This window comes from Ursus maritimus, unplaced genomic scaffold, assembly GCF_017311325.1.
Source record: "Ursus maritimus isolate PB19 unplaced genomic scaffold, ASM1731132v1 scaffold_10, whole genome shotgun sequence".
NCBI classification, from domain to species: domain Eukaryota; kingdom Metazoa; phylum Chordata; class Mammalia; order Carnivora; family Ursidae; genus Ursus; species Ursus maritimus.
Genome location: NW_024423344.1, coordinates 12,298,373 through 12,313,213, shown reverse-complemented (window position 1 = coordinate 12,313,213; position 14,841 = coordinate 12,298,373). Strand labels below are relative to the sequence as shown.

At 43.4% G+C, this 14,841-nt stretch overlaps 2 protein-coding genes across 2 annotated transcripts in view; one reads left to right on the top strand and one right to left on the bottom strand.

Moving 5' to 3' along the window:
* The window catches only part of ZAR1L (zygote arrest 1 like), a 55,052-nt gene extending 54,684 nt beyond the window's left edge, over positions 1-368 (top strand). Inside the window, exon 5 of the transcript XR_569004.2 lies at positions 314-368. The gene's annotated coding sequence lies outside the window, so the exon portion shown is untranslated. The remainder of the gene's footprint in view (positions 1-313) is intronic.
* FRY (FRY microtubule binding protein) overlaps positions 1-14,841 on the bottom strand; it is a 252,030-nt gene that overhangs the window by 20,778 nt on the left and 216,411 nt on the right. Inside the window, exons 52-58 of the mRNA XM_008692211.2 lie at positions 13,187-13,387; positions 12,473-12,634; positions 9,659-9,825; positions 8,050-8,239; positions 3,338-3,487; positions 2,125-2,223; positions 1-84 (exon numbers count right to left, since the gene is read on the bottom strand). Coding sequence (XP_008690433.2) covers positions 1-84; positions 2,125-2,223; positions 3,338-3,487; positions 8,050-8,239; positions 9,659-9,825; positions 12,473-12,634; positions 13,187-13,387 — 1,053 coding nt within the window. The remainder of the gene's footprint in view (positions 85-2,124; positions 2,224-3,337; positions 3,488-8,049; positions 8,240-9,658; positions 9,826-12,472; positions 12,635-13,186; positions 13,388-14,841) is intronic.

The following is a 14,841-nucleotide window of genomic DNA, read 5'->3' as shown; positions in this document are numbered from 1 at the left end:
CTTCTCTTCCGAGTCCCCTGGTTGACAGGTAATTACTCCATCTCTTGATCCTCCTGCAAATGTTGCCTTACAGTTTGCAAGCCACTGTTGTCAGAAAGAGACGCAGACATAGGGAACATCAGTGATGTCCTGAGAACGTTTTATCATCAGTCCTGTCAGGGAAAACTGATGAAGTTTCTAATCACAGTAATATAAAATTTTGCTGTAATGCCTTTTTGAAATTATTTTTTTCTGGTTAATCTATTTGAGATTAAAATATCTATTCATACGGGTTCAATGATGCTCATTTATTTGTTTTTATTTTTTTTTAAAGATTTTATTTATTTGAGAGAGAGAGAGACTGAGAGAGCGAGCATGAGCAGGACAGAGGAAGAAGGAGAAGCAGACTCCCGGCTGAGCAGGGAGCCTGACATGGAGCTCGACCCCAGGACCCTGAGATCACGACCTGAGCCGAAGGCAGACGCGTGCCTGACTGAGCAGCCACCCAGGTGCCCCTTGTGACGGTCATTTAAATATATAACTTCAGCATTGTGATACAATATTCCTGGAGGATGGTTTCACCAGACCATTCCTATTTATGTATAAACTTAAAAAAATCACATACAGTTAGAAACCTTTCATATGATCGAGATTTGGGGAATAAAACCAACAATTCCTCACAGGCTGGGGGATCCTGGATCATGGGACTCATGGCCCACCTACCTCTCTGTTATACTGGGTGGCTTCTGCGGGGGCAGGTCTACTTCAATGTAAGAAACACTATTAAAATAACAGCTCAGCTATTTAGACATTCTGCCATCCTTAAGTATCTGGGAGAGAAACTAACACAGATAGTAACTAATACAGATATGAAAAGGAACCCCCAGGCACAAAACAATAAGCACTGAAGAACTAAAATTCATATCTGACACCAAAAGATTGGTTTGTTCACCGAGAAGAATGGGAGGGTTATTTTTATTAACTGATGACGGAGAAGCTGGGAAGCCATGACCAGTAAAGCCACAGAAACAGAAGACAATGGGGATTGTTACAGGAGAATGTCAGGACTCTTGCCCTTGGGTAGATCGTGAAAAGAGCAATAACAACAAACAAAAAACAAGCAACTTTATAATGAACGTCTTCTGTGTATAAGGCACTGTGCTGGGCAGTTTACAGATGTTATTTCTATTTTAAAGGCAATACTGTGTTGTGTTTGAGAGCATGGACTTTTGAATCCCATGGATCTGGGTTTCAATACCAGCTCTCCACATCCTAGCTAATTAGGACAATAATAGCAACTCCAGGCTAGTTGTGAGCATTCCATGATTTAAGAGCTGTAACTCTGATCAGGTTGTTGGGCAAGTAGAAAGGACGCAGGAAATGATATATGCTATGACTATTATAATTGTTATACCCTTACAACAATTCTGCAAATTAATTATTATCACCATCTTATAGATGATAGATCTGAGATGAGGAGGTAAGTAACTTATCCAAGTTCACTAACCCTTAAGTAGCTGCGCTGTGATTTGAACTCACGTCCATCTGATTTTAAAATAGTGTTTGGCATATTACAAAAGGTGTCCCATAGATACTACACACAATTACTGGTCAGAAACCGGGGGGTCTGTTTGCCTGGTTTCTGGATCACCTCTGTCTCTAACATTTTACAGTCCAGATCTATGAAGGAAAAAGAGAATAAAGAGCAGGAGTCGAGGCCAGGAGAAGCAGTGAGATCAGGGAGAGGCAGCTACTGAGAGTAGTTAAGAGGAGAGAGCTGAGATCCACTCCATCTAGTTTCAGGTGAGGCAAACACTGGAAGGAAGTAATTAACGATTTTATTAAATCTCTGAGAAAAGTTAATGACCTTGACAAGGAGACGTATCAAGCAGATACCCATGTTTCCCAGTTTCTGGGTAGGGAAATTATGGGGCTAAAAATGAAAGCAGAAGACTCTTTTGTAGACACCATTTTTGTATCTTCCCTAGTGTTGACAGTTCCACCACTAATAAATTGGAGTTGTAGTCCCTAACGGAGGAGCAGACCCTATCATCTTACATTAGTCACAACACCCCCCAGGGCTCATAGTGGTGGGGTTCATTTGATTTTAACTAAATGTATACGCACCAAAACACAGAAACTTACTGAGAGAGTGGCTTCTTTTCTGTTGTTGTAGGTATCCAAATATTCTTGCAGTTCTAAAACACTGAACTTGAGCTTGTCCAGAAGTCCACAAGAAAGGAGCTAAAGACAGGGAAATCATTTGTATTAAAACAACTAGAGATAACTAGACACAGGCATGGCCACAGAGAGAGGAAAGAGAAGTATATTTAGAAATAATGTAAAATGGGGACCAGTGGCTCAGTAAACTGTGCAACATGTCATTTTGCTCCACGATCAGCTGCAATGGCAATTGAATATGAGCTTGCTGATCCAAATCTCCTACGAAAATATTGTTTTCTCCATATCGGTATAGACACTCAAATCTTAACACGTGTCTATAGGAGCCCACATTAACTATACCCATTTTATGCACGAACTCTAGTATCTTTATCTAGTAATACTCCAAGTAGTGTGAAGACAGACCCAAACAGACTTTTGAACTGATTTTATAGTTAATCTGAACTTTAAATCATTTAAGATAGAATGGTTTCTCTTATTGTGTCCCTGCTGCAAGGTAGCTAACCACCAAATTCTTGGAAAGACTAATTCTTCAGAGACTTTTGAAAGCAAAGCACATCCGCGTTGGTTCTCAACTCAGTAATTACTCAGCGTATGAGATGGTTGTGTGATCTGCGTGAGGGCACGAGCCCTCAAAGAGCTCACCCGTCATGCAGGCTTAGACTTTTATTTATAAAGTCCTGATTTAGCAGCCAGCCGGAGGATGCTTTAATCAACCCTCACACTCAGCATTGCAGTTTGGGCTGGATGAATCCCTCCAGGGGGCAGTCCGTCTCTATCTGAGACTTGGGAGTGAGCAGAGGGAGGACATATTGCCTCTGGAGCCCCATCTGGCTGGCCAACCTGGGATTGTGGGGACAGGCTAGGTCAGCTCTGGGGGTTCGCTCACCTATTCAAGGCTGTCAAAGCCAGAGCTGTTGGAGAGAGGTGCCAAGGACACGGAGGGGAGCACCGAGGAGGATTTTTCTCCCGATTCTCTGAAATGACTTGGCCTTGGCTGGTAATGTGCATCATTACTGTGCAGACTCAGGCCTTTGGGGGTCCTGTCACAACACGGCGCTGCTTGCAAACACTGATGGTGTCTTTCAGACAAGCCACAACACAAGCATGCTTCCCGGCATTTCCACACCTTAGTAAGCTGGGCCGGCCGTTTGCCGCCAGAGACGGGAGTACTCACAGTCTCCGCGTCCACGAAGAGTGTAGGGCATTCAGAGCAGGAGGTGAGCATCTGAGAAGAGCTGACAAACTTGGACCCGATTCCCCGGAGATTGTCCCCAAGGTAACTGGCAGCATCACAGGTTAGGAAGCAGAACCTTTTCTGAATATTCTGAAAGGCAAAAAAATAATTACCATTTGTAAAGGGCAAGTTTTAACTTACGCACTAGAAAAACCGATTTTTTAATCTTTGTAAAAATAGCAAATGAGCATAGGTCCTCAGGTAGAGGTGGGGGAGATGGGGAGTAGAGCGAATGTTGGTCTTAAGTAAATGATCACCCCAGTGTGGACAAAATTTCTTCTTAAAGTGTCCTTTCTCAGAGTGTGGACGCTTCTATGATCTTTTAAATAAATGGTGCTTTTCTTTTTGCTGGTGGTTAGTGCTGGTCAGCAACTCAAGTCCTCCTCACTTGTCTGTCAGGTCAGTGAGAAATTACTCCGATTACATCAATGTGCGCGAGTTAGGAAAGGTCATGAGATGTAACACTCTTCTGTTCCCCAAGATCACAGCTTCCTGAGAAACAGCACCAAAATAGTGCCATTTGAGCCTCTGCAAAGTGGAAGTAAATGCTACTTGGGTCTGGAATAATATCTCCGTCTGAGAGTGTGTCTGCTCCGGTGTCTGTAACCCCATCCCACAGTGTTGCTTATGTTGACTCATTAACCCTCACAGCCGGGGGAAGAAGTCAAGGTTAAGACCTGGCTTGCCTAAGGTCATGCAGCTAGTAAGTCACAAAGGAAGGGGGAGCCTGACTCCAGAGCGTATATTCCTTCCACAAATTGACAGAGCTTCCTAAGAGCTGCTTTCTCCCATACTGCCCGAGGACAAAACCAGAATTAGGAAGAATCTGAATCACCGTGCCCGTGTCGGTGCCAAAATGGGAACATGTCTCAGCCCTTAAGCTTCCAACACACAGAATCTTGAGCAAAAAGAGCACAATATTTAACCAAAAAATAATTCCATTCCGAGGCATTGGCTTTCCTCAAAGAGATGTCATACCTTTTGAGTTGTGGAATCAAATCCAGGAGGAATCCTCTCTGCCCTATTGTGAGGAAAGTACATGTCCCCAAACAACAGCAGGTTGATTCTTTATGCTTTATATTAGAGAAATGCCAACCATGTTGCATATTAATGATTTTTTACTTCATATATATGAGAGTTTTGGCAAAACGCAGAACATACATATGTCTTTATGGTGTAAGTTTTATGTGCGATTAGAAAAAAAAACCCAAAACCTTGACTGAATGTTAGAGCAGAAAGAACGAGAAATGCCATGTCTAGCATCAAACACCTAGTTGAGTGGCAGAGCCGGGAATAGGATTCAGGTCCCCAAAGAGTTTGGGGTTCTTTCCATTTGACCTAAGGATAAGGTGAGGTCTGGGAAGTATCTGTCAGGGAACTTTAGAGTCTCTTATAAAGGCAGGTAATATTGAGGGGATATACACTCAGTTTTGTCCTCACCTGACTTCCATATAAACACATCATATCATTTGGAGGCACCGTGTGATACAATGAGGACATCCTAACACAGGAGCAGCAGGAAAGACACATGATGGCTAAGACACTTGGAAAGGTGGCCATGATGGACTATTAGAAATCAATTCCTCACTTTTAAAACCAAATTATTTTGGCAATTACCTCCTCTCTACCCATCCCAAGTCCAACTAAATACAGGGAAATGTGGCCTTCAAACTCACCGGAAAATGTGGGAAAACAGTACACAGACATGGTGGGGACATGACAACAGCTTAATAGACTGCATGCCTGAAATGTATTTCATTTCCAGCATGTTTTATTAATACCTATTTTGTGACTCATAGCATTTGGTAACAGTTGAGAAAGTTCTTAAGGCTAAATGTAACGTATTTTTTAAAGATTTTATTTATTTGAGAGAGAGAGAGCACAAGCCGGGGAGGAGTGGAGGGAGAGAGAGAAGCAGACGCCCCTCTGAGCAGGGAGACTGATGAGGGGCGCTGTCCCACGACTCTCGGATCATGACCTGAGCTAAAGTAAGACACTTAACTGACTAGGCCACCCAGGTGGCCCAAGGCTAAATGTATTATTAAAAACTGAAATAAGAGGTACACATTTGTATGATTATTATTGCAGATAAGCTGCACAGGGATTAATCTAATACAGGAATGGAAAAATAAAGCTCAAACCCAAAAGTGCCCCCTGCCCAAGGGCCCAGCCCCGCCTCCCAGCTCATGGGACAACCTGCTGGTCTACTGTCATCAAGTCAGATGTCCATTTAAGATTCCTGCTAAAAAAGATTCCCATTCATCATCCTACGTTCACTGAGCAGCTACTGTGTGTTAGCAACTGTGCCAGGTGTAAGACACTGTTACTTGCCCTCTCTGGGCCAAACAGACAAGTAATTCTCATAGAATGTGACAAGCATGACAGATGTAACCACAATGTGCTTGGGATCCCAGGTGACAGAGAGGGAGAAAGAAGGGAAGGCTTCATTCGCTGACGTGAGCTCCAATCAGGGGTTTGTGTGTCACTGGGAGTATAGCTGAGGGCCAAGAGGACACGGCCATTGCTAGGCAGAGGGAAAAGTACTGCTCAGGACAAGAAAATTTAGCACAAATAGTTTAGTGACCGTAATATGAAAAAAATACTACAACAGCCAAACTTAAATTATTAACCAGTAACCATTATTTTAAAAAAGACTTCAGAACAATATTAAAAATAAATTACTTTGTTCCTAAATCCTTAACAAGTAAATTTGCCTCAAATGGTAACTTGCCCATGGTTTGTTTTAATATTTCCATCTGGCTCAATGTTAGAGTGTTTCTGGAGTTCCTATCTCTCGGCAAACAATTGTTTTCTCTCTTAAACCTAATAGCCTCTCCGGCCCCCAGTTAATCCCAGGCACAACTTAGTTTGTCCAGTCAACTTTCTAAAAGATTTCCCTGAAAGTAAACGGAAAACTTGAGAGAGAGCAGCATAGTAACACTCAAAGTACGAAACCATAGCTATTAGTACTACTGGTATATAATTCTCCAAAAAATGGGTCATAAGAAGGGCCATCAAGCTCAAAAACAGACTCTACTTTTTATAGTAACTAAATTGCAGCTTCCTGAACTGGAAATTTTTTAAGGCAGATGATCCCACTTTTAATAGAATTCAATAGAATTTAATAGAATTCCTGATTTTCCTGCCATGGCTCTTCTTGAAAGTAATCGATGAGTGGGCCCATCCCTCAGGCCAGCCAAGTTATGGTCCCCCTCTCATGATATACTCCACAGAACTCAACCTGGAAAACAGCGTAAGGGGTTCCACCCTTGTCTGTCCATTCGTTCGCCCATCACTCATGTTTACTGGAGGCTGGAACTACATCGTCCCTTCCCATGTTTCCCTTGTATTGTTAGTGGCAATTCTGTTTTGTGAGTTACCAAATATGAGTTTAGAAAAAAATGCTGAAAGAAAGGCATCTTCATTATAGGAAAATAGGAACGTGAAAGAAGGGGGAGAAAAAGACACCCATAATCTAATCACCCTGAGTAAACTACAGTGAACTGCTCGTATATAATCGTCACTATTTTCTGAATATTAAAAAAAGAAGTGCTGTTCATACTGGTTTTTTAAAACTAGTTTCTCTTAAACTCTGTGGTAACTATGTTTCCATGTCAGGCGAGCTTCACCTATAACCTATCTTCCTGGCTAGGCATTACCCCCAGCCCTGCTACTTTCTCAGGATCAGCTTCAAATACAGCACAGAGGGCCAGTTAACTCCAATGCTGACGGAAGACCTTCAGGGTTTCTTCATAACAAGCCGTGTTTCTCTTCTTTTGCTGCCTCCCACCTCCACCAATCATTTGATGAAATATGGAGTAAAAGTTCAGACAGAGCAAGATACACAGAGGAACTGACAGGAATTTGCACACTGACAGGCAGGCATCAAAATAAACCTTCAAGCACCCCTCAGAAGTCGAGTTCCCTCCATCTCTTTGGTTCGGTCATTGTTGTCAGTGTGTTTGGGGATAACAAGTGAAATCTGAAGGTGTCCACACAGAGACTGCTACATTGAGCCATGGGCAAGATGCCACGGGTGCCTGGCAGAGGGACTGAGAGCCAGCCTGCCCTCTGCTGGCCACACTCGGTACTTCACTGGTCTGGAGGAAGGGGCATCTGCTTCTAATTTGTGCAGACACCGTATGGACCAACTAGCAGGCTGTGGTTCACCCAGGACAAGCAAAGTATGACTGTTTATGTGTTCAGAAGCATTTATGACACGTTTAAGGAATTCATGGGGGAGAAGAGGTAAAAGACAACGAAAGGCTAAACACGAATAATGAAGAAAAAGGAGAGACAGAGGAAGTGTCTAAGAGGAAAGATGGGATGCAGGATAGGCTCGGCAGAAAATACCACTCGATGGTTCTGGTGTCACGGTTGCCTGGAATGGATGACATCCACAAAAGCCGGAATGGCAAACACAAACAGTACAGCATGTAGACTGTGTCGGCTGGGGGCGAGGCCTTTGCAATAGCAGTTTGAGAAGGTTGAGCAGATTACGGTTAAACAGAAGAAAGGCTGGAGTCAGAGGCCATTGAAGGGTAGCTGGAGGAGAAAACAGTACAAACCCAGAACAAAACCACCACCCCTCCTGCCCTCGGAAGCCTGCTGGACCCCCTGCGAGACGCAGTCCTCTGACCGTGAGCCTGTACCTTAAACAAGGAGGAGAACACATGAAACGTATACACCGCACAGGAGCCATCGGAGTCGCACATGAGCTGGTTGATGTGGCTGCGCCAGGCTTCCTCCGCATCATCACAGGCTGCTGGCTGGAACGCAGCAAGGATGGCCGAGAAGAAGGGCGAGGGTGGGGGAGAGACGCCCCTGTCACCTTCTCCAAAGCTGGGAAAGATGAAAACAACCCTGTCAACAAGTGCCGTCCCATCCTTTCCCGGGTCGCCTCCGCTCTAGCCCTGCCGCTGGCCCGCCCGCTCCTCCCTTTGAGGTTGCTTCGGGGACTCAGCTCTCCTTCCCCGAGCTTCGACATTCTCTTCTGAATCTAGGAAAGAGAATTTTCACCTCCAGAATTTCTGGGATTCCTCCCCTTCTGACTTCCTTTACAGTGAGCTGGGACCTGCCCCAGAGCCTCCAGCAACGGTCTCGCTTTCCCAGCCGCTGTTCCCCAGACATAAAAACATTACTTTTGGCACTTTTGTGCATTTTCAGTTTTCATTATGAACCATTAGAACACAAATTTGGAATCTTTTCACTTGTCCTTTGTGGGCGAGAGTATTAATGGCTGCACATGCATGAATGCCCAGGAGGGGAGGGTGGAGGGAGAGAAGGAAATGGAAGGATAGAAACGCAGGGCGAGAGACACGGAGAGGGACGAAGAAAGGGGAGATAACACAGGCGAAAGGTCAAGTTCTTCTGTAGGTACTATTACCTTCAGCTTTTCCTTCCAAGGACAGATACTGCTCACCATAACAGAAGGTCTGTGGCCATATCAAAAGCTCCTTAGTTCTTTTCCACGTTCAGAAGAGAGATTTTAGGATTCTGTCGTTCTTCTCCAGAAGTAAATCTCTAGCCTTATCACTTGTGATTTTTTCTAGACACTGCATTAGTGGGTTTTTTTTTTTTTTTTTTTTTTTTTTTTTTTTTTTAGTAGGCTCCATGCCCAGTGTGGAGCCCAACACAGGGCTTGAACTCATGACACCAAGATCAAGGCCTGAGCTGAGATCAAGAGCCGGACGCTCAACTGACTGAGCCACCCTGGCGCCCCTGCATCAGTGTTTTTATCTATTTCTCTCTATTTTTGTCTCTTCATGTTCTCTGACTATATCTCACCAGTCTCAGAACATCAGCCACTAGGCTGAAAACCGCCTACTTAAAAAAAAGAGTAGGTATTTAACTTATAAAGAGCCTCTTGTTCTTGTCTTTTAACTCAAAGTGGAAAGAACTCCTCATTTCCAAGTTCTGCCCGTCTTACTTATCTTCAAAGCTCGCAAGGCTTGGACCATGTCCCCAGGCCCCTCTTTGGCTTCTGAGTTACTCTATGGCTTTACGTTGCTCTGGGTTACTCTATGTTACTCCATGGCTTTAGGAGTCACTACGTGAGTACCCCTTTCTGTTCCATACCAGGCCCTGCGCCTAGCTTGGAAGACTCTGACCAGCTGAGAGCCTTCGGAGTCAGAAGTCGATTCCGACTCTTCATTAGGAAGTCCCGGCAGTGCCCACGTGGCCCTTCACCTGAGATACAGTGAATGTAACACAACACGCCAGGTATGCTGTCACCACTTATGTCCCCCGGGGCTTCTTTACCTTGCGAGAGTAAACTGGTCCAGGGCTCTGCTGCCTTTTTCTTCTGCCTCGGTCATGTCCAGGCTAAAGCTACCGCTGCATTCGAAGGTTGCTGGGAGCTCATTGACAGAACTGGAGAGGTCGTCCTCATGCACGGCCGTGTCCTCCTCCTCCTGGACGGCCTCAGCCTAGAAGAAGAAAAAGAGGGAAGAATCCCCCGACCATGTAAGAATATATTGGGGAAAATCTATTCAACTAAAGGAAAAATGAAAGAGACAAATCCCGAGTCTGATAGAAATTGGGGGCACTGATTTTCCGGCTACAGTACAGTCACTTTCTATAACTGGACTCAGGAATTCTCTAAAGTACTGTTCATTCTTTACCTTCTTTTCAGTCTTGCCTACAATAGTTTCCACAGAGGCTCTCAGCAGATCGCCACATTGGACCCATGATTACAGGAGTATAAATGCTAAACTTGGAAAAGACCACAGAGACCCCCTGGTCCAGCCCTCACATTTTACAGGAAACTCATGTGTGGGAAAGGGACTTGTCTCACATCAAGTAGATAAGTCAGGGCCTTTGGATTCAGAGCTCTTTCCACTGTACAAACCTCGCCTTCTAAAGCAAGCCTGTCCAGAGGGAACGCTCTGATACAGAATTCCTTTACCTACGGAAACTGGAATTTAGAATCATCAGTGAGAGGTCTAGTAAACGCTCAAGATATACCTGCAGGGTTTACGCGTGGTCCGCGGTTGTTCACTGAGCCTGCCATGGCGATGGGCCTTTCCATACTGGAAATCCTCTAAGACCCATTTACATACATGCTCTGCTCTTGAACCCCCCCGAAGATAATGGACAGGAGAGGCTGCTCTCACGTTGCTGTAGAATGAGCAGCAAAACGCAAGGGCTCGGGATCGGTGAGGGGCCGGAGAGAGACACAGCCAGTGTAATGGAAAAAGAGGCTGGGTTTGAATGTGGGCCAGGGGGACTCAGCTGGAGAACTGACTGTTCTTTATGAGAGGAAGGAAGGCAACTGGGTTACAGACCAGAAGAGGAGAGGAAGACATCACACGCACATGTTTCAGTGAGTCATTTTCTTAAAACAAAACCAAAGCCAGGCAAAAAGGAAATATATATGAATTCGAGCATTATCACGGGTTGCTGGCTGGCCACCCAGTTAGTACTTTGAATCTAGGATTCATAGAGAAATGAAGAGGGGTGTTTAAAGATACGTTAGGGAAACAAGCTATCTCCTGTCTTTGAAGGAATTGCTCCTAAGTACTGAGTTTCAGAGGCTTATCCGTATCTGTTTTCCAGCTTTTAAAAACTCCAGTGGTGCCAACAAGACTGGCCGCCGGTGACTGGTCTGGGTTATTAGTGTACATAAACTGAATCTATTAGCGGAGGGCTGAGTTCTCACAAAAATGTCCTTTATTTTCCCTTTCTAACATCACAGCTGTATCGCACGTTGCAGAAACCCAGCTCAGGCAGAGAACAGAGAGAGCCTTTCAGAAATGAGACTTAACTTTTCCTTGATCAAATTAGATGATTTCTGTGTGAGTTCATAAATATATTACCACTTAGCAATCAGAATAGAAAAATTGAGAAAATGACTGTTCTAAGACTGAGAAATAGCAAAAGCTAATAACTTCACATTAATTTTATGATGTCCTTTCCATGAAACTTATTTTCTTAATCCTAGGATTCTGGCGTTTTAATCTCAGACGAGTTCCCTTTCTGGACCTTTTTTGGCTAAAAAGGGCCTCTGCTGACGAGAATCCTGACTGTAGTCCCTTTGCACTGAGCCTCTCTTAGAAATAATTCCTTAAGCTTCAACATTTTTAAGTGATTGTGATTTGGTTGGCTGTCCTTGGTTTAAAGTACCTCGATTTCCCTGGACCTCAGACCTGTTTTAAGTGCACTATAAAAGAATACACAACAGCCAGTATTCTCTCTTTTCCACTAGAAGTAGCAGAAAGAATATACTTTTATACATTTTAAAAATTACTTTATAACTTTCTCTTTTATACTACCGTAAGCAAACTTAGGATCAAGGACACCTATTAGTAACAACAGTAGGCGATTTTGGTATTTGTAACATACGAAAATAAAATTCTATACTAATGGGCCGATATGTAAGCACTTATGTGAACACAGTGTGAAAGTGGATAGTTTCATGGATATTAGGATATTTTAGGGAAATTTTGGTAACATTAACTTTAAGTGAAATATACATTGTTAGCTTTTTAAAGACCTGACCTTTTAAATAAGAAAATTGTATCTGTTACTTTTCTCCTCAGTCTGGCTAGGACAGTTGTGTTTAAATCTGGCACAATATTGTGATTAACACTGAAAATTCCAATAGTATGCCAAAAAGCCAGAATGGAATCAATGTACAAATTGTATAACAGGTTCCTACATAGGAAAAAATTTCCCCAAGTACATCCAGACACCCACACCTCACTTAGCATATTGTTTTATAAAAGTCATGACAAAGAAGAGCAGTTTCCAAGTCACAGCAATCTCAGACATACACCGATTTGTTTTGCTGTTAATCAGCAGTGTTCCTGCTAGAATACGGAAACTGCAAAATGTCTCATTTGAGTAAGACCCCAAAGTGAATCTCTCTGAACCAACAAGAAGATGGCTGCTCATGTGTGAGGGTTAAACAACTTCAAAACATAGCCTCAGGTGCACAAATTCAATTCTTTCAAAAAAGTCAGAAAGAAAAGAAGATGGAGTCCCTCCACTTCGAGCCCCCCTAAGATTTCTCAGAAAATTAGAAGTCCTTTTTCTTTAAGAAAACTACAACCATAATTGCCAAAATCTCTTCACCTTGGAGCCCTCAGAAATCTGCAGATTATTCATATCAGACAAAGACGCCTCAAAGCTAGCCATTCTGGTGTTAAAGGAATGAGGGTCAGCAGGGGTCATGTCACAGGCTGTGGTGAGCGATTCCATGGGATTAGTCTCCTCAGAAGGGGAGCGAGTCATGATCTGCAGAGAGAGCAAAGCAAATAAAACAGTGTGGAGTTTCTTTAAAAGCTCAAATGATCCTTTATGGAAGAGGACACGCCAGGGTCCGAGCCCGTTGTTGGGTGACAGGTATTACTTAACGTGCACATTTCACTGTTGTGGGAAGTGAAACGCAGCGGCTGGCGTCGGGCCTTAGGGCACAGAACTCTAACACGCCGGCCTCCTCTTTGCAGGTAACCACACCCAACTGTCCGTTACATTTCCTAAAGACTTCAGATCTCTCAGGCATTTTTTAAAAGGGGATTCCAGCCTAATAAAAGTTATCTGAGGAAAAGTCCAGGCCTTAACAGATCTGGTGGTGTTCAAGGCCTCTAGCAAATACCCGAGTATTTGTGTCCGTTTGCAACCTCTAGACAAGAGGCTCGTCACCATCAATTAGACACCACCTGACACTTCAGGTGTTAGTTTGGCAGCTGTGCAAAGTTTCTCTAGCGGCCCCTGGACACCACGCTCCTGCCTCAATGACAAAAAAAAGTCTCCCGTCTCCCACGGTGGGCAGGCAGTCCTACTTACAAGGTCGGAGTGCTCCAGGATCTGGCTGGTGGTGAGGTCTTCCTCTTCGGAGGATTCATCCGAGTCCTCGTGGTTCATTTTATTTAGGCTGGGAGACCTTCCTGAGAGTTGGCGCTCCTCCAGAAGCTGCATATCACACTTGTCCAAACTATCCAGAGAACGCCTGCGCACTCCCCAGTTGAAATTGTCCATACTCTCACCCTGAAATCATACCATCAGCTGGTTTTTATGCCAGAATCTTCCTGCGCTCACACCTTCACACATTCAATTAGTCATAGCTTAGAAATAAATGCTTCCATTATGAACTCCCAAGCTCCCGTCTACGTTGGTAGCAAACATTTTGTTTATGTGATGTGAAAAGTAGTAAAGCATACTATCTTCGCCTAAATGCATATTGAATCATAGGTAGAAGTGATTACACACTTCTCTTGGGCCTGGTGGGTAATGTCATGTTTTTTAAAAGGTGACTTCGGTCAACTATCTAGGTTTCCCAAAATCTGTAAGAAAGAGACCGTTACGATGAAAACAACCTCAAAGGAGGTGCGGCCCCTCCCCGGCCCGTTCGGTACTGTTTTCGGAAGGAGAGAAAGAGGAGCTATGCTGTAGCACATTCCACATCCTTCAGGTATTAAGTAGAAGAGTATTAGGTAAACATTCCAGCCTGTTCCTGCTACAGCGGTTTTCGCAGATCAAATGCACAGTTAAAAGACTATTTGAGAGCAGCGGGGCAAAGTCTGATGGGTCATGCACTACGCAGAGGCCAGAGCAGCGTGGCTTAACGTTTGCTTCAGGCTCATCTTCAAATAATTGTCCCAACACAGAAGACAGTTGCTTTCCTGGATCTGAAATGGTTGACTTGGTACCGAGCACTAATGCTGACTTGTACCTTTTCATTTCTAAGACCTGCGCTAAGTAGCAATGCGGGGGTTAAAGCTTCTCATTGTACCCCAGACTTTCTCTACAGACTGTCTGATATTAAATAAGTGTATTTGTCCGCCACAAAAATCTTTCCTAGAAAGTAATTTGGCTTTTATTTTTTCTGTTAAAACAGGAATAAAGGAAGAGAAATAATACCCAGCCCCTTGATGAGCAAGTTTTAACCTATATAAATAGGTAATGTGAACAAAATCTAGCCCAGAATCCTTTCATTTAGAAGTCATTTGAAACACTGTGTAACGGTTTGCTGTAAAATAAATTTTCTGGTGAGAGCTCACTAAGTACCATAATCATATAATACGAGAGATGTAAAATCACTGTTAGAATTATGAGCTTTAAATTTATTAATCTTCCTTTGGTTTAAGGATCTATTTCTTCTGGATCCTAATGGAGCAAACGTTGCCGTCCTCATAGACCTCTCATATAACAGATACTTTAACTTTTCTGAGTCTTTTTTGGCCATTCATGGTAGAAGGCAATAGGTAAGAATCCTAAACGCATTCTGGATATGATACAAAAATTATTATCATGATTTATGCCTATGTATGATGTTTATAATTGTTCTTAGGACTGTGATTAGAAGGAGTAGCTGTATCTGCTGTTTTATCTCTATCTATAGCTTTATCTGTATCTTCTCTGATAAACTGTCACCAAATAATTTTTTTCCTAGTGGAAAAGGTTAATTGTTGTGCTGGGATTTAAAAAGAGCTATTTCAGTG